The sequence below is a fragment of the Pseudoliparis swirei genome, chromosome 1 (genome assembly GCF_029220125.1).
Source record: "Pseudoliparis swirei isolate HS2019 ecotype Mariana Trench chromosome 1, NWPU_hadal_v1, whole genome shotgun sequence".
In the NCBI taxonomy this organism is placed as follows: domain Eukaryota; kingdom Metazoa; phylum Chordata; class Actinopteri; order Perciformes; family Liparidae; genus Pseudoliparis; species Pseudoliparis swirei.
In genome coordinates, this window is record NC_079388.1 from 22,074,763 (window position 1) to 22,092,634 (window position 17,872).

The 17,872-nt window shown below is 48.7% G+C and overlaps 1 protein-coding gene across 2 annotated transcripts; it reads left to right on the forward strand.

Moving 5' to 3' along the window:
* The first annotated feature begins 6,512 nt into the window (after positions 1-6,512).
* LOC130211461 (gastrula zinc finger protein xFG20-1-like) lies at positions 6,513-16,764 on the forward strand. Of its 2 annotated transcripts, none has more exons than XM_056442210.1 (2): positions 6,513-6,641; positions 13,158-16,764. In XM_056442210.1, exons 1-2 carry the CDS (start codon positions 6,617-6,619, stop codon positions 16,397-16,399), a joined length of 3,267 nt encoding a protein of 1,088 aa, XP_056298185.1. In that variant the 5' UTR covers positions 6,513-6,616; the 3' UTR covers positions 16,400-16,764. The 2 variants fall into 2 exon arrangements, with proteins under 2 accessions (XP_056298185.1, XP_056298272.1); XM_056442297.1 differs by lacking the exon at positions 6,513-6,641 and having other exon boundaries at positions 13,177-13,329; positions 13,422-16,764.
* The last annotated feature ends 1,108 nt before the right edge of the window (positions 16,765-17,872 follow it).

Consider the following 17,872-nt stretch of genomic DNA (forward strand, 5'->3'; position numbering starts at 1 on the left):
CTAAACGGGTTGCAGGTGAAAAGACTACACATGACAAACGTGTTTTTGTCATATACATAAATATATATACATATCTATATAAATAGGAATGTATATATATATATATATATATATTAGGGCTGTCAGCGTTAACGCGTTAATCTATGCGATTAATTTGGCCGCGTTAACGCACTAAAATATTTTAACGCAATTAACGCAACTTTGTTTACTTCCGGTGTTCGTTGAAGTTTTTACACTGTTTCCGTTTTTAAAACAATTATTTCTCCGCGAAAATAAGGATCATAAATGAGTTTAAACTCGTGGATGAATCAGTCGGGTTTCCTCCTGCTCCTCCTTCCTCCCGTCTCCCCCTCTGAGACACAGAGGAACGGAGGGGCGACGTGTCGGGGGACGCGGCGCGGAAAGAACTCGTCACACGAAACCTTCACCGTGATTGGTCAATCCGTTTGTCTGTCAACATTTTGGGGAAAAAACAACCAATGAACACTCAGTAAATCACAAAGGACCTCCCACCTCACAGGTTAGGCTCTATAGCAGCCTGTCAGTCAGAGAGCAGAGAACAAGTCACGAGGACAACTGAGCCTCATTGAATAGAGCTGAGATTGTTCTGGAATGTTTGATGTAGAACACGTGGGGGTGTGTCATATGCAAACGCCTTTAAAAGGTGAATTTACATTTTTTTGTAAAATGTATAAAATGCCCCCAGCCTCCAGAGGGTTAACGTGACATATGTGAATGTCAGTCAGTCACCAAGGCCACTGGTTCTGCTGTTCAGTGTTAAAGATGACAGGACCAATGGGGTCTCAATATACTTCTTTTTTTTTACTAATCTGAAGTTTCACTGAAGAAACAATTTATCATCCACAATATTAAATCCCTCAATGGCACTTTATAGGTAGGAGCCTCTTTGAAAACACAGCTCTGTGGGAAGTGTTGTCTTTAAAAAGAAAAGAAAAAAACTTTTTCTCGCGATTAATCGCGATTAATGAATTTCAAAATGTGCGATTAATTAGTTAATTTTTTTTAATTGATTGACAGCCCTAATATATATATACACCTACATATCTATATAAATATGAATGTATATATATACGTCACTGATTCTTGAGATAAGGGACAAAACTACTTTTGAAACCTAAAAAACTAAAATGGGCAGCACATTCATTTGGAATAGATTTTCTTATAAACACAGGTCTGACCTAACAAACCCTGTAAAGGAACAAGTTTTTTATTAAATCACTTTTTATAAAAAATGACATTTATCCAATTTGTGTGTTGAGATTTGTCAACTCCGTCAGATGCATTAGAAATCATTTAATTTTAATTTAAATGATTCAGTGACACTTTTAAGTATTTAAATATCTAATAATAGTGTGCCTACTCCTAGTTAAGTGATAAAAAACCCATTGTATTCCATTTTTTAAAATGTTACACAGTTGAGGAAAAACGCCGTTGGAAAAAAACTTAATTTTGTTATTTATTTTTAAAATGTTACATATTTAATCTGTGGTGATATGCAGTTAAGACACCACTGCATGTAGTCCATGCAATGTTTTAGTGAATTAACTCTATAAAATAAACAGAAGTAAAAGGCTTTTTTTTTTTAAAGACAAAAACCCACATCTTATGGTGCGTTCACACCGGACGCGTCGAAAAAATTCTCGACGCGTCTGACGCAGCAGTCTCGACGCGCGTCGAAAAAAGTGTGTTCACACCAGACGCGTCGGACGCGTCGGGGCGGAGTAATAAATGGGTCGAGGAACGACAGGACCGCAGAGTACTTCCACTTGTTAGTGGACCGAGCTGCACTCCCACTGCGCTGCTCTCTCTCTCTTCTTCCAAGTTTCAAGTTTCAAGTTTCAAGTTTTTATTGTCACATCCCCTTTTATACAAGTATAATCAGTTTGTGAAATTCTTATGTGCAAAACACCCGACAGCAGTAGCAGACTAAAAAAAGAATAAGAATGGGAATAAACTATACAATATCCACACAAAAAAAGAAGAAGAAAGTATTAACAATATATATATATAAAACAATGTAATAGAATATACATCCTGACAATATATATATATAAAACAATGTAATAAAATATACACTTTTTGAGACTATATATATATATATATGTGTATACATACAATATATATATATATAAAACAATGTAATAAAATATACACCATGGCCATAGATATTCACAGAATATGTTCTGGTGTATAGTGTTAATGAGGGTCTCAGTCCTTGTTCAGCAGCCTGATGGCCTGACTGAAGAAGCTGTCCCTCAGTCTGTTTGTGCGGCACTTGATACTGCGGTATCGCCTGCCTGACGGTAGAAGGGTGAACAGTTTGTGGCCGGGGTGGTTATTGTCTTTCATCATCCGTTTGGCCCTGGCCACGCACCGCCTGGTGTATATGTCCAGGATGGAGGAAGCTCACCTCCAACGATGTACTGTGCCGACCGCACCACCCTCTGTAGTGCCCTACGCCCAGGGCGGTGCAGTTCCCGTACCAGACGGTGATGCAACCTGTCAGAACACTCTCGATGGTACTGGTGTAGAATGTTCTGAGGATGCGGGGGCCATGTTGAATTTCCTCAGTCGCCTAAGGAAATACAGGCGTTGTTGGGCCCTTTTCACCACGTGAGTGGTGTGCGTGGTCCATGTGAGGTCCTCGGAGATGTGCCGAGGAACTTGAAGCTGCTGACCTCTCTACTGCAACTCCGTCTATGGAGATGGGGTGTGCTCTCCTCTCCGCTTCCTGTAGTCCACGATCAGCTCCTTGGTCTTCTTGACGTTGAGGACGAGGCTGTTCTCCTGGCACCACTGTACCAGTGATCCAACCTCCTCCCTGTAGGCTGTCTCGTCGTCGACGGTGATCAGCCCCAACACTGTTGTGTCGTCAGCAAACTTGATGATGACGTTGGAGCTGTGCATGGCCGTGCAGTCGTGGGTGTACAGGAGTAGAGAGAGGGCTCAACACGCATCCCTGAGGGGCTCCCGTGTTGAGGGTCAGCGGCTCTGAGGTGGTACTGCCCATCCTCACCACCTGGCGGCCCGACAGGAAGTCCAGTATCCAGCTGCACATGGTAGAGTGCAGGCCTAGACCTCTGAGCTTGGTGTCGAGCTTGGCGGGAACAATAGTGTTGAACGCTGAGCTGTAGTCCACAACCAGCATTCGCACACAACAGTTCCTCCCCTCCAGGTGGGAAAGGGCGGTGTGAAGTGCCATGGCAATTGCGTCGTCGGTGGATCTGTTTTGACGATATACAAATTGCCATGGGTCCAGCGTGGCAGGCAACATGGAACAAATGAAGTCCTTGACCAACCTCTCAAGCATTTACTGACAATCGAGGTGAGGGCTACGGGTCTCCAGTCATTCAGGCAGGTTACCTTGGGGTGTTTGGGGACAGGCACAATGGTGGACATCTTGAAGCTCTCAGGAACAACAGCCTGGGACAGGGAGAGGTTGAAGATGTCTGCGAAGACTCCTGCCAACTGGTCTGCACATGCTCTGAGGCGCGCCCGGGATGTGGTCGGGACCTGCCGCCTTCCGGATGTCCACCCGCTTGAAGGCTCTGCGCACGTCAGCCTCTGAGATGATCAGCAGGCTGGTCTCCTCGGCGGCGCTGCCTTGGCGGGCTGCCGCTCACGCCGAACCGAGCAAAGAATGTATTTAGCTCGCCTGGGAGGGAGGTAGAGGAGTTCTCTTCACCGCTGGTTCTCCTCTGAAGTCCGTGATTGTCTGTAGCCCTTCCACACACCTCTCACGTCATGGCTCTTGAGCTTTTCCTCCACCTTGTTCCTGAACTCCCGCTTGGCAGAGCCGATGGTCTTACGGAGGTCGTAGCGGGCTCTTTTGTATTCCGCCATATTCCGAGTCAAGGCGGTGTTACGCGTCGAGTGCAGCGAACATCGCCATTTATCCACGGTTTCTGGTTGGGATAAATCCGAACCGACTTGGTAGGAACAACGTCATCTATGCATTTCTTGATGAACCCGGTGACTGAGGACGCGTACTCACTGACGTTGTTGTCCGACGCGACCCTGAACACATCCCAGTTCTTCTCTCTTTGATACGTGTCTCTGAGACTTTTCCACCTCCGGCGGCAGATCTCCTCTGCCATGAAACACATATGCCGGCGGTTGGTTCATAGTAAAGTACAACAAATAGATAGAATAAAAGCAAATACATACATTCAAAACGTACCAGGTAGTCCCACGGCTTCTCCGACCTTCTTTCACGCTTCATCTTTATAGCTCCGGTTTCGGTCAGTAAAAAGAGGCGTGTCATAAAGTTCGGGGTGCCCACAGACGGCGACAATAATCTTTTCCTCCATTTTTTCAACCGGCAGGACGATGACGAGCGGAGCTGCTCAACGCTGATTGGCTGACGCAACTATGACTCACGCGTTTTTGCTGCCCGAGTTGGGAAATTTCAACTCGCGCGTCGACGAGCTGCGTCTGTTGGCGCTGTTCGCCCCGCGGCAAACGCTCTGTTCTGCTGCTTCAAACGCGTCTGACGCGCTGCTCGCTGGGAAATACACAGCGACGCAGCTTCTACGCAGCTTCGACGCAGCTTCTACGCAGCTTCGACGCAGCTTCTACGCAGCTGTGCATTGACTTTACATGTAATCTCGACGCGCGTCGAAATTTCGACGCGTCCGGTGTGAACACACCATTAGGGTGGGACAAAACTGACGGTGTTGACGGACTGATGTAACATCACAGCAAACCAGGTTAACAAGGCCGTGAAGCTCACATGTTCATGTGTCTTCAGTCCCTCTGTGCTTGGACTATAAGTGCATGTAACTGTTTAAGGACAAACTTAAAACTTATTAGCAAAGTCAATGAACGATGCAGGATCCTGAATCCTCTGTGTGTTACGAGACCATCAATCTAGAGAAATTGCACGCATAACAAACAGGCCAATAAAATGGGGGCGGTGAAAGGTAAAGGTCTTTAATGACCAAGAATAACTCAATACACCACCAGCTCTATACTATAAACAAAGTAAAAGGTTAACTTTAAACTAAACCATCCTGGTTCGGTTGAGCACGTCTACTTGAAGTTGGCTCCTCCATCCTCTGCACTAGTGGACTATCTGGAGGGGTGTCTACTTCCTGCCTAAAAGCAATAAATATAAATTAACATTTGTCTTGATCATGTATTTTTGGCCAGTCAGTCAGTTTAGTATAAGTATTATGCCAATATTAAATCATAAACACAATCTGTGTATTTTATGCATCAAATAATGTTGTTTTGGAGCATTTGTCAACTCCGTCAGCTTGACCGTCAACAGTCAGACAGCCATTCTGACGGAGTGACGCCTGACGGAGTTGACGAAATTAAAGTTGTTATTGTCTGGATCGTATCCCGTACACTGGAGCTATTTAGATGTTTCCCAGTTGCTAGCTGCCTACATAAACTCACCAAAAACACCTCCATTTATTTCACAATTCTTATTTAAAATAATCATTCTTGGATGACAAAGTTCACATAATAAACCTGTGCCGACAGTTATATCAACTTAGTTTGCTAAAAATATATATAAATGTTAAACTTCCGAGACCATGTGCTGTACTGCTGCCTCCATCAAGAGAAGAAGCATGCACAAGGGGTCCTCAGGGTTAAAGTTCACACCATAATATGCCTGATTTTTTTAATTTGTAAAAATTCTGACGGAGTTGATATGAACTGAGGACACTACTTTGAGCGGCAATTTTTTATGTATAATTTGATGGGTATTTTGCTTTATGTATTCGGTTACATTCTATAAAGCCATGCAATTCATTTCATATTGATATTTATGTATTTATTACATTTCAATGACTTTTCTTTGCAATTAGAACCTGTGACCTCTTGCAGAGGACATGTTAATTTGCATGTACTTTCTAGGGCAATGCTTGCACTTGGTCAAATTGCTATAAAAATATATAAATATAGACAAAACTAAGTACATTCTAACACTCTGGGTTAGGTTTCTGTGTGTTATCGGTTTTCTGCTCTCTATGTTTAAATTACTGTTTGTTGGTTTCTTCTACTGCGTTTGTGACTGCTCAAAAGTCTTGTGTACTGGAGGTAATGCACCCGCAATTTGTAATGTAGCACTGGCTTCTGCACCTTGCTGCTATGCTTAACATGACGATATTGATGATGTTTTTACTGTTTTTATTGTAAAGCACTCTGTGTATTCGTACTGCGAAGGGCGCTATATAAATAAACTTTTACTTACTTACTTACTTACATTGGGGTAGTTAAGTCTTTCATGTTGAGCTTTTAAAGTCTATTTCAATTACTTTATATCTGGAATTCTTAAGCCAAGCTTTGCATTTCAGTGGAGGACATGAATTGTCCCTTATCTTAAGAATCAGTGATGTATATATACACACATACTTGTATATATATAGCCATAAAAACAAAGAAGAAGACTTTTCTCCGATGCAGAAGGTGGCGCTAATGCACCGATACGCTGAACGCGACCCGCCGTACCACCACCGAAGAAGAAGAAGTAGCTCCATTAGCCTCTCGGTTAGCAGGGAGAACCGGGAGCTGGATCTAAACAACCCGCCAGAATCCAGTTCGGTCCACGGTGAAGGACCGAGACCAGAAGCTGCTGCACGACATGAAGCTGAGAAGAAGAAAAACAGGTTGGTTTGCTTCCGGGTTTCTGATGCTAAGCTAACGTTAGCCCGTTAGCCGCGGCTAGCTGTGTTTGTTTGTTAGAACCAGAAAGTACGCAAGTACTTCTATCAAGTCTTCGATCTGAGTACTGCTGACAGGTACTTCTACCCGTGTGTTCTGGTAACAGGTACTTGTACTCTGTGTACCGGTTACATGTACTCGTACTCTGTGTAACGCTAGCTCCAGCTGTTAGCTCCAGCAGCTAACTCCTGCTAGCAGCTGTTCCTTCTTGGTGGACCAGGAGGCTTCAGTCGGTTCTCCTGCTGTCTGGAGAACCCTGGAGGCAAGTACTCACTTCAGGTACTTGTACTGCACTGTAGTATTTATATACTCTGCTGCAGTACTCACTTCAGGTACTTGTACTGCACTGTAGTATTTATATACTCTGCTGCAGTACTCACTTCAGGTACTTGTACTGCACTGTAGTATTTATGGACTCTGCTGCAGTACTCACTTCAGGTACTTGTACTGCACTGTAGTATTTATATACTCCGCTGCAGGACTCACTTCAGGTACTTGTACTGCACTGTAGTATTTGTACTGCTGCTGGTCTTGTGGTTTTAGGAGTACTTCATACAGAACGCGTCACATGAAGATCTCTACGCCGCCATGAGGGATCCAGGTCTCTGAAGACCTCCGCCTGTCCTCTGTGTCCGACTGTTCCAGACTGTTCCAGACTGTTCCAGACCGTTCCAGACTGATCCAGACGACCATCTTGCAGTGTTTGTCAACCTTTCTGTGGCAGCTGTGTCCAGTTTGGCCTCGGCTGCTGGCTGGTTGGTAATCAGTCAGCAGCCGATGCTGCTCGTATAAAAGGGCAGCAGAGCTGGAGGCGAGTGAGCAGACGCGTCGTCGTGCGGTCGGCTGCGTGTGAATAAACCTGTTATCCAACGGAACCTTGTTGTGGTCTGATAACCCTTGGAGCTTTTGGGGGAAACCCACGGGTGACGGCAATGGAGTTGCCACACTTTCATATTTAAATCAAAGGATCTGCACATCAACAGCAGAAGATTTGCTCCTCGGCAACAGCCAATCAGCATCGGTCCTCGAGGTCGACCACAGAGGTCAGGAGGCCTCAGGTCCTCCTGCTGGAGCAACGCCAGGACCGTGAGCTCCCTCGAGGCCTGCAGTGGAGGCGGAGACAAGATGACAACTTCTCAAGAGCTTTGAAGTGCCAACCTCTGACCTCAGTGTTGACGCCTCTGTGCCCGGGTCAGGGGTCACGTTCAACATGTTATGGCAGGAGGCGCCATGAAAGAGGCCGGACCAAGGAGGTTCACCTTTGAGGCAGGAGAGAGAGAGGAGAGAGGAGCTCAGTGTATCCTAAGCGTCCATAAGGAGAGAGGAGAGGAGAGAGGAGCTCAGTGTATCCTAAGCATCCATAAGGATAGAGGAGAGGAGAGAGGAGCTCAGTGTATCCTAAGTGTCCAAATCGCGGTGAGAGAGGCAAGAGGAAAATTGCAGACAAATGGGAATCCACAGTCTATGAAGTGACATCCGTGAGGCCTGGAATCAATGTGTACCGCATCAGAGACCCTGTGACAGCCAAAGAAAAGGTTGTTCATAGGAACCTCCTCCTACCTGTGAGTTTTCTCCCTATGGGAGGTGATGACGTCTTGGAGTCAAGCTGCTCTTCAGTAGCTGGCAGTGAACAGTGTGAACCAGTGGTTCCTGTTGACGTACAGGAAAGGATGACAAAGACGATCGACTGGCTCCGACAAATGGATGATGCAAGTGCTGCCAGCCAAACCGACCGTTCTTCTGTTGTTGCTGTGAGTCCTCCACCCTCAGAGACTGAAGTGACTGTCGTCCCACATGCTATGGATGAGGTTTTGAATACCTCGGATTCGTCAGTACAAGCTGCACAGTTGCCTTCCCCTGAGCCCCTTGCTGACGGTGTGGTGTCCCAGGATGCACCCTCCCAGCCTGCAGCAGAGGAAGCTCTACAGATCTCCCCTCAACAGGCAAATGACACACAGCTAGGTGCACTGACACAGGACCAAGTAGTTTGTGCACAGCCGCCTCCACTTTGCACTCGGGCAGGTAGAACTGTAAAACCCCCAGTTCGGCTCATTTGTGAAATGAACGAACAGATTGTATAAGTTGATTCTTTGTTTTCTTTTGTGAGGAATATGTTTTCTGGGTAAAATTCAGACGAGCTTGAGAAGTTTCAAACTGAACTGAGGTATCTTACAGTTGTCTGTCATAGAGCAATGTTTACAAAATGAGAGGTGTACGGCATCTTTTGGGTCTCTGTTGGTAAGGGGATTGGCCGATCCTTTGCTGACTTATTTCTAATTGAAAAGTTTTGAACTGACTTAAACTGGTTTTGCTCTTGTGGCTAAACAACTGTAAATTGTTTTTTGTAAATAGTATCTTTTGTGTTTTTTCTCATTTAATGTGCCCCAATTTAGCAGAATTTAAGAGGGGTGTATGGAACAGTCAATCTGGTCTGCATTAAATCCAGCTAAAATGGAATTTACGCCACCTGCTGTGGTTAAGGTGCACTTGCAGTTCATAACAAGACGCAAGGGATTGTGGAGGATCCCCAGAGTGACTCGCGATTCCCCAAGAGGTAACGTCTGTCTGAACGGGTCTGTGGGCTATATCGGGGTAATAGATAGGAATAGTGAATGAAAAAACGGAGCACGCGGCGTTGCCCACAGAAGCTGACGACATCCTCTGTCCCTTTGTATGAATGCAGAATAAACAGTTGCTACCAGCCTGCCCAGCTCCAGGGAGATTCATTGACCAGGAGACATCTCACAGGGGTTACACATCCATAAGGAGAGAGGAGAGGAGAGAGGAGCTCAGTGTATCCTAAGCATCCATAAGGAGAGAGGAGAGAGGAGCTCAGTGTATCCTAAACGTCCATAAAGAGAGAGGAGAGAGGAGCTCAGTGTCTCCTAAGCGTCCATAAGGAGAGAGGAGAGAGGAGCTCAGTGTCTCCTAAGCGTCCCCCTCAGCCTCTCAGCCTCTAGCAGCATCTCCAGGTGAACCTGGTTCAGGTTTAACTATCAGACCATCAGGAGGAAAGTCTTCAGTCTCCATGAGGGGGCGGAGTCTCCAGGACTGAAGGTGGAGCTGGTTCATAAAAGAGGAGGAGCTTGATACCTGAAGGCTCTGGCTCCTCCTACTTTAGACTCTAGGGACCACAAGTAGCCCCGCCTCTAGTGAGGCAGCTCTCTAGTGGGGTAACATGGTACTACAAGCTCTCTAGTGGGGTAATATGGTACTACAAGCTCTCTAGTGGGGTAACATGGTACTACAAGCTCTCTAGTGGGGTAATATGGTACTACAAGCTCTCTAGTAGAGTAATATGGTACTACAAGCTCTCTAGTGGGTAACATGGTACTACAAGCTCTCTAGTGGGGTAACATGGTACTACAAGCTCTCTAGTGGGGTAACATGGTACTACAAGCTCTCTAGTGGGGTAACATGGTACTACAAGCTCTCTAGTGGGGTAATATGGTACTACAAGCTCTCTAGTGGGGTAACATGGTACCACAAGCCCTCTAGTGGGGTAACATGGTACTACAAGCTCTCTAGTGGGGTAACATGGTACTACAAGCCTCTAGTGGGGTAACATGGTACCACAAGCTCTCTAGTGGGGTAACATGGTACTACAAGCTCTCTAGTGGGGTAACATGGTACTACAAGCTCTCTAGTGGGGTAACATGGTACTACAAGCCCTCTAGTGGGCAACATGGTGCTACAAGCCCAGTGGGGTAACATGGTACTACAAGCTCTCTAGTGGGGTAACATGGTACCACAAGCTCTCTAGTGGGTAACATGGTACTACAAGCTCTCTAGTGGGGTAACATGGTACTACAAGCCTCTAGTGGGTAACATGGTACTACAAGCTCTCTAGTGGGGTAACATGGTACTACAAGCTCTCTAGTGGGGTAACATGGTACTACAAGCTCTCTAGTGGGGTAACATGGTACTACAAGCCTCTAGTGGGGTAACATGGTACTACAAGCTCTCTAGTGGGGTAACATGGTACTACAAGCCCTCTAGTGGGGTAACATGGTACTACAAGCTCTCTAGTGGGTAACATGGTACTACAAGCTCTCTAGTGGGGTAACATGGTACTACAAGCTCTCTAGTGGGGTAACATGGTACTACAAGCTCTCTAGTGGGGTAACATGGTACAACAAGCCTCTAGTGGGGTAACATGGTACAACAAGCTCTCTAGTGGGGTAACATGGTACTACAAGCTCTCTAGTGGGGTAACATGGTACTACAAGCACTCTAGTGGGGTAACATGGTACTACAAGCTCTCTAGTGGGTAATATGGTACTACAAGCTCTCTAGTGGGTAATATGGTACTACAAGCTCTCTAGTGGGGTAACATGGTACTACAAGCTCTCTAGTGGGGTAACATGGTCTACAAGCCTCTAGTGGGTAACATGGTACTACAAGCTCTCTAGTGGGGTAACATGGTACTACAAGCACTCTAGTGGGGTAACATGGTACTACAAGCCCTCTAGTGGGGTAATATGGTACTACAAGCCCTCTAGTGGGGTAACATGGTACTACAAGCTCTCTAGTGGGGTAACATGGTACTACAAGCCCTCTAGTGGGGTAACATGGTACTACAAGCTCTCTAGTGGGGTAACATGGTACTACAAGCTCTCTAGTGGGGTAATATGGTACTACAAGCTCTCTAGTGGGGTAATATGGTACTACAAGCTCTCTAGTGGGGTAACATGGTACTACAAGCTCTCTAGTGGGGTAATATGGTACTACAAGCTCTCTAGTGGGTAACATGGTACTACAAGCTCTCTAGTGGGGTAATATGGTACTACAAGCCCTCTAGTGGAGTAACATGGTACTACAAGCTCTCTAGTGGGGTAATATGGTACTACAAGCTCTCTAGTGGGGTAATATGGTACTACAAGCTCTCTAGTGGGGTAACATGGTACTACAAGCTCCTTAAGATCTGATGGAGCTTCACTAATCAAGGCTCTGTTGTGATTTAGCATTTAGCTACAATCAATGAACACGGTGTCTAGTTATTGTGTAAATTCTAATTCCATGATGTCCATCCAGTAAGGTACTCTATTGTATTCCATTCTTTACACTATTAGACTATAATACGATATATCATCAACGATCTAAGGCATGACCTCATTGATTAGATCGTAACGTGTGATCCACAAATTGGCTCTTGTTGCCGGTTCCTCCTGTTGCTGGTTCCTCCTGTTGCCGGTTCCTCCTGTTGTCCGTTCCTCCTGTTGCAGGTTCCTTCTGTTGCAGGTTCCTTCTGTTGCAGGTTCCTTCTGTTGTCCGTTCCTCTTGTTGTCGGTTCCTCCTGTTGTCGGTTCCTCTTGTTGCCGGTTCCTCCTGTTGCCGGTTCCTCCTGTCGTCGGTTCCTCCTGTCGTCCGTTCCTCCTGTTGCCGGTTCCTCCTGTTGCAGGTTCCTTCTGTTGCAGGTTCCTCCTGTTGCCGGTTCCTCTTGTTGCCGGTTCCTCTTGTTGCCGGTTCCTCCTGTTGCAGGTTCCTCCTGTTGCCGGTTCCTCCTGTTGCCGGTTCCTCTTGTTGCTGGTTCCTCCTGTTGCCGGTTCCTCTTGTTGCAGGTTCCTCCTGTTGCAGGTTCCTCCTGTTGCCGGTTCCTCCTGTTGCAGGTTCCTCCTGTTGCTGGTTCCTCCTGTTGCCGGTTCCTCTTGTTGCCGGTTCCTCTTGTTGCCGTTTCCTCCTGTTGCCGGTTCCTCTTGTTGTCGGTTCCTCTTTTTGCCGGTTCCTCCTGTTGCCGGTTCCTCTTGTTGCTGGTTCCTCCTGTTGCCGGTTCCTCTTGTTGCAGGTTCCTCCTGTTGCAGGTTCCTCCTGTTGCCGGTTCCTCCTGTTGCCGGTTCCTCCTGTTGCAGGTTCCTCCTGTTGCCGGTTCCTCTTGTTGCCGGTTCCTCTTGTTGCCGTTTCCTCCTGTTGCCGGTTCCTCTTGTTGTCGGTTCCTCTTTTTGCCGGTTCCTCCTGTTGCCGGTTCCTCTTGTTGCTGGTTCCTCCTGTTGTCCGTTCCTCCTGCTGCCGGTTCCTCTTGTTGCCGGTTCCTCCTGTTGCCGGTTCCTCCTGTTGTCCGTTTCTCCTGTTGCCGGTTCCTCTTGTTGCCGGTTCCTCCTGTTGCCGGTTCCTCTTGTTGCCGGTTCCTCCTGTTGCCGGTTCCTCTTGTTGCCGGTTCCTCTTGTTGCCGGTTCCTCCTGTTGCCGGTTCCTCTTGTTGCCGGTTCCTCCTGTTGCCGGTTCCTCTTGTTGCCGGTTCCTCCTGTTGTCCGTTCCTCCTGTTGCCGGTTCCTCTTGTTGCCGGTTCCTCCTGTTGTCCGTTCCTCCTGTTGCAGGTTCCTCTTGTTGCCGGTTCCTTTGTTGCCGGTTCCTCCTGTTGCTGTTATGACAACCAGAGTTCTGACAAAATTATAAAAATCAACATTTGAAGCTTGAACATCATCTCCTGGTTTTCCCTTAATGTCTGTTTCCTGTTTCCTGCAGACGTCCAGCAGCTGGTGGTGGTTAAACAAGAAGAGGGTCCCCCTGAGCAGCAGGACTGGACCAGTCTGGACCAGGAGGACCCAGAGCCCCCTCACATCAAAGATGAACAGGAGGAACTCTGGACCAATCAGGAGGGAGCGCAGCTTGAAGGTCTGGAGGAGGCTGGTATCAGGTTCTTATTCTCTCCTGTGAAGAGTGAAGATGATGAAGAGGAAGCTCAGTCCTCTCATCTTCATCAAAGACTAACTGAACACATGGAAACAGAAGCTGATGGAGAGGACTACAGAGGACCAGAACCAGACAGGAAGTCGGATCCACATGGACCTCCAGGACCAGATCCTGATCCTTCAGACTCATCTGAGCCTGAAGAGGACTGGAGGGATCCGGGCAGGAAGCTGCTCCGCTGCTCTGTGTGCGCAAAGACATTCAAACAGAGGGGCAATCTGAACATCCACATGAGGACTCACACCGGAGTGAAACCGTTCGGCTGCTCCGTGTGCAGCAAGAGGTTCACCCAGAAAGCCGGTCTGGACTACCACCTGAAAATCCACACGGGAGAGAAACCGTTTGTCTGCTCCCTCTGCGGGAAAAGCTTTCGCCACAAAGGCGCCGTGACGTCCCACATGGCGACGCACACGGGCGTGAAGCCGGTCGGCTGCGGTGTTTGTCACAAGAGGTTCAGGGCCCCGGCGCAGCTCAAGGGCCACAAGTGTGTCGGCGAGCACTCGCGACGCCTCGGAGGCCAAGAAGACGAGCGCCGCGTGCCGCTGAGCTGCGGCGAGTGCGACGCCACGTTCCCCAACAACTACCTCCTGGTGACCCACATGAGGATGCACCGGGGAAAGAAGCTGTTCACCTGCGGCATCTGCGGCCAGAAGCGTCAGTTCAGTTCACATCTGGAGATCCACATGAGGACCCACACCGGGGAGAAACCCTACAGCTGCTCCGTTTGCGGTAAGCGGTTCTCCCAGAGGGGCATCATGTCGCAGCACATGGCGGTCCACTCCGGGGTGAAACCCTTCAGCTGCACCGCGTGTAGCAGAAGATTCTTTTGGCATTTTCAGATTAAAAAACACAAGTGTGATGGTGAGTTGTCACAGTTTAGAGGAGCTGGCTTTAATGAAGAAGCCCGTGGAGAACCAGACAGGGAGTCAGGACCAGAACCAGACTGGAACCCAGATCCAGCCCGACATCCAGAACCAGACAAAGAGACTGAACCGTATTCTGAGGCTGAGGACAGTGTTGACGTGGAGTTCTGGAAAGAGACCAGGAAACATCAGTCAGGGTATACTTACCAGAGGAGTAAAAAGCTCTCTGCGGATGATGGACTTCATCGCAGCAGGAAGCCATTCAGCTGCTCTGGTGACAAGACAGGAAGTGAACCCAAGACTGAGGACGGAGTGGATGGGGGTCTCCCTCCATCAGGCCCAGAGCCTCTGGACAGTGAGGTCTCAGCCACAGATACAGGACTTAACACGGACATGAGGCCTTTCAGCTCCTCTGAGTGTCAGGAAAGAGCTGAAGAGCGTCTCACGCTGCTGACACGCGGGGGCCCACCCACAGGGGAGAAACCGCTCCGCTGCTTGATCTGTGGGAAAGGCTTTTCGACGGTGGGATGCCTGTCGAGACACACGTCCGTCCACACGGGGGAGGAGCCGCTCGGCCGCGTCGTCCGTCGGGAGAGATTCTCCGAGGAGGCGCGCCTCGTGAGTCACAGGTGCGTCGGCGAGCCCTCGCCGCTCCGCGAGGACGACGCCCCGCCGAGCGCCGGAGGGTTGAACCCGCGGCACCAGCTGCCGGTTCCCGTGAGACTTCACACGGGCCTGAAGCCGTTCGGCTGCTCGGCGTGCGGTCGGACGTTCGCGGAGCGCGAAGCTCTGCGCTCGCATGCGGCGAGTCACTCGGGGGAGAAACCGTTCCGCTGCTCCGTGTGCGACGCGGGATGCAGCGACAGCGAGGCGCTCGTTCAGCACATGAGGATCCACGCCCGGCAGACGCAGTTCAGCTGCACCGCGTGTGGAAAGGAATTCGCTTGGAGAAGACATCTGGAGAAACACCTGGAGGTCCACTCGAGGGACCGGGTCCACCGCTGCAGGTTCTGTGGGCGGAGCTTCAGCCGGCACCACGAACTGGACTGCCACCGGTGTGTCGGCCATCGGGCCTCACGGCGCCACGCTGAGGAAGAGCCTCCAGCCGGCAGCGCGACTCAACGCATGGAGACAGAGGAGGATGGAGAGGACTCAGGACCAGACAGGGACTCAGGACCAGGACCAGACAGGGACTCAGGACCAGGACAGGATCCTGAAGACTTCTCTGAACCTGAGACTGATGACAGTGCCGACAGTGATTTTTGGGAAGAGAGCTGTGGACGTCTGTCGGGTCTGAACTCTCTGAAACATGAAGTCTCTCAAAGCAGAGAAACATTGAACAACCACCACAGAAGAAGTCACACAGGAGGGGAGCCCCCCCACATCAAAGAGGACCAGGAGGACCCAGAGTCCCCCCACATCAAAGAGGAAGAGGAGGACCTCTGGACCAATCAGGAGGAAGAGCAGCTTGAAGGTCTGGAGGAGGCTGGTATCAGGTTCTCATTCTCTCCTGTGAAGAGTGAAGCTGATGGAGAGGACTACAGAGGACCAGAACCAGATCCTGATGACAGTGTTGATAGTGATTTCTGGAAGGAGACCAGAGAACCTCAGTCGGTTCTAAACTCTCTGAAACATGATCCCGTGTCTGGTGTTATTATGGGATGTCCTTGTGTCCACAACGATGTCGGCGAGCGACTCGAAGCCGACAGCGATTTCTGGAAAAACGACAGGAAGTCGGGTCCGAACTCTCCGAAGGACGTCGGCTGCTCCTCGCTCCTCGCGGCCGCGAAGCCGTTCAGCTGCTCCGAGTGCGGCAAGCGGTTCCACCACGACTACAACCGGCAGAACCACATGAAGCACCACACGGGCCAGAAGGCCTTCCTCTGCTCCGTGTGCGGCCTGCGCTGCCTCTACAGGTCGCACCTGCAGATCCACATGAGGACCCACACCCGCGAGAAGCCCTTCCCCTGCCCGGCCTGCGGCAAGAAGTACGCGCACAAGGCCAGCATGCAGGCCCACATGGCGGTGCACACGGCGGAGAGCCAGCACGGCTGCGGCGCCTGCGGCAAAGGCTTCGCCTGGTTCACGGAGCTCAAGTACCACCAGTGTGTGGGCGGGGCCTCGCAGCACGCGGACCGGACCGGAACCGCGTAGAGGCGGAGCCGCGTAGAGGCGGAGCTCGTCACGTCTTTACTTGTAAGAGACAAATCTTCATGTCCCAGCAGGAAGAACTCGGTGCTCTGGGCTCGGTGCTCTGGGCTCGGTCCATGAAGACGCTTCGGCACATTTGAGAAATGTCAAATGAAACAAATCCGTTCTCTTCGGGTTTGTGTCATCGTTTTGTTTCTGACTCGCTGGACGATCCGGTCGCTCTCGGTTTGTTTGAACGGGAACTCTTCATACTATATGAAAACATTCATAAATGCTGCCTTCACTCCTCACTGTAACTTGTGTATGAACGGTGACTCAAACCACAGAGGAAGATTCTGATGACAATAAACGCGACCTTTGACCTCTCAGTGAACTTCCTGTGCATCTGTTTTAAAGCTTCATCACATTTAAATAACTACATGGGCCATCTGCACTTCAAACATCACGGTGTGTTTTGTATTCAAGGCGCCCCCTGTGGACTAAAGTGGTAGTGTTGGTTCTGACGCCCCCTGTGGACTAAAGTGGTAGTGTTGGTTCTGGTGCCCCCTGTGGTCTAAAGTGGTAGTGTTGGGTCTGGTGCCCCCTGTGGACTAAAGTGGTAGTGTTGGTTCTGGTGCCCCCTGTGGACTAAAGTGGTAGTGTTGGTTCTGGTGCCCCCTGTGGTCTAAAGTGGTAGTGTTGGGTCTGGTGCCCCCTGTGGACTAAAGTGGTAGTGTTGGTTCTGGTGCCCCCTGTGGACTAAAGTGGTAGTGTTGGTTCTGGTGCCCCTGTGGACTAAAGTGGTAGTGTTGGTTCTGGTGCCCCCTGTGGACTAAAGTGGTAGTGTTGGTTCTGGTGCCCCCTGTGGTCTAAAGTGGTAGTGTTGGTTCTGGTGCCCCCTGTGGACTAAAGTGGTAGTGTTGGTTCTGGTGCCCCCTGTGGACTAAAGTGGTAGTGTTGGTTCTGGTGCCCCCTGTGGACTAAAGTGGTAGTGTTGGTTCTGGCCCCCTGTGGACTAAAGTGGTAGTGCTGGTTCTAGTGCCCCCTGTGGACTAAAGTGGTAGTGTTGGTTCTGGTGCCGGTTCTGGTGCCCCCTGTGGACTAAAGTGGTAGTGTTGGTTCTGCTGCCCCCTGTGGACACAAATATTCATCCACTTCATTTTATTGACATATTGGGTGAATATTTTTCACCAAAATGAAGTGGGTGAATATTTTTTCATAAACTAATTGGGTAAATATGTCATGAAAATGAAGTGGGTGAATGATTCTCATGAAAATGAGGTGGATGAATATTTTCATCAAAATGAAGTGGAAGAATATTTTACCATAAATTAATTGGGTGAATATTTTTCATAAAAATGAAGTGGAAGAATATTTTAACTTAAATTAATTGGGTGAATATTTTTCACCAAAATGAAGTGGGAATATTTTCATCAAAATGAAGTGTGAATATTTTAACTTAAATTAATTGGGTGAATATTTTTCACCAAAATGAAG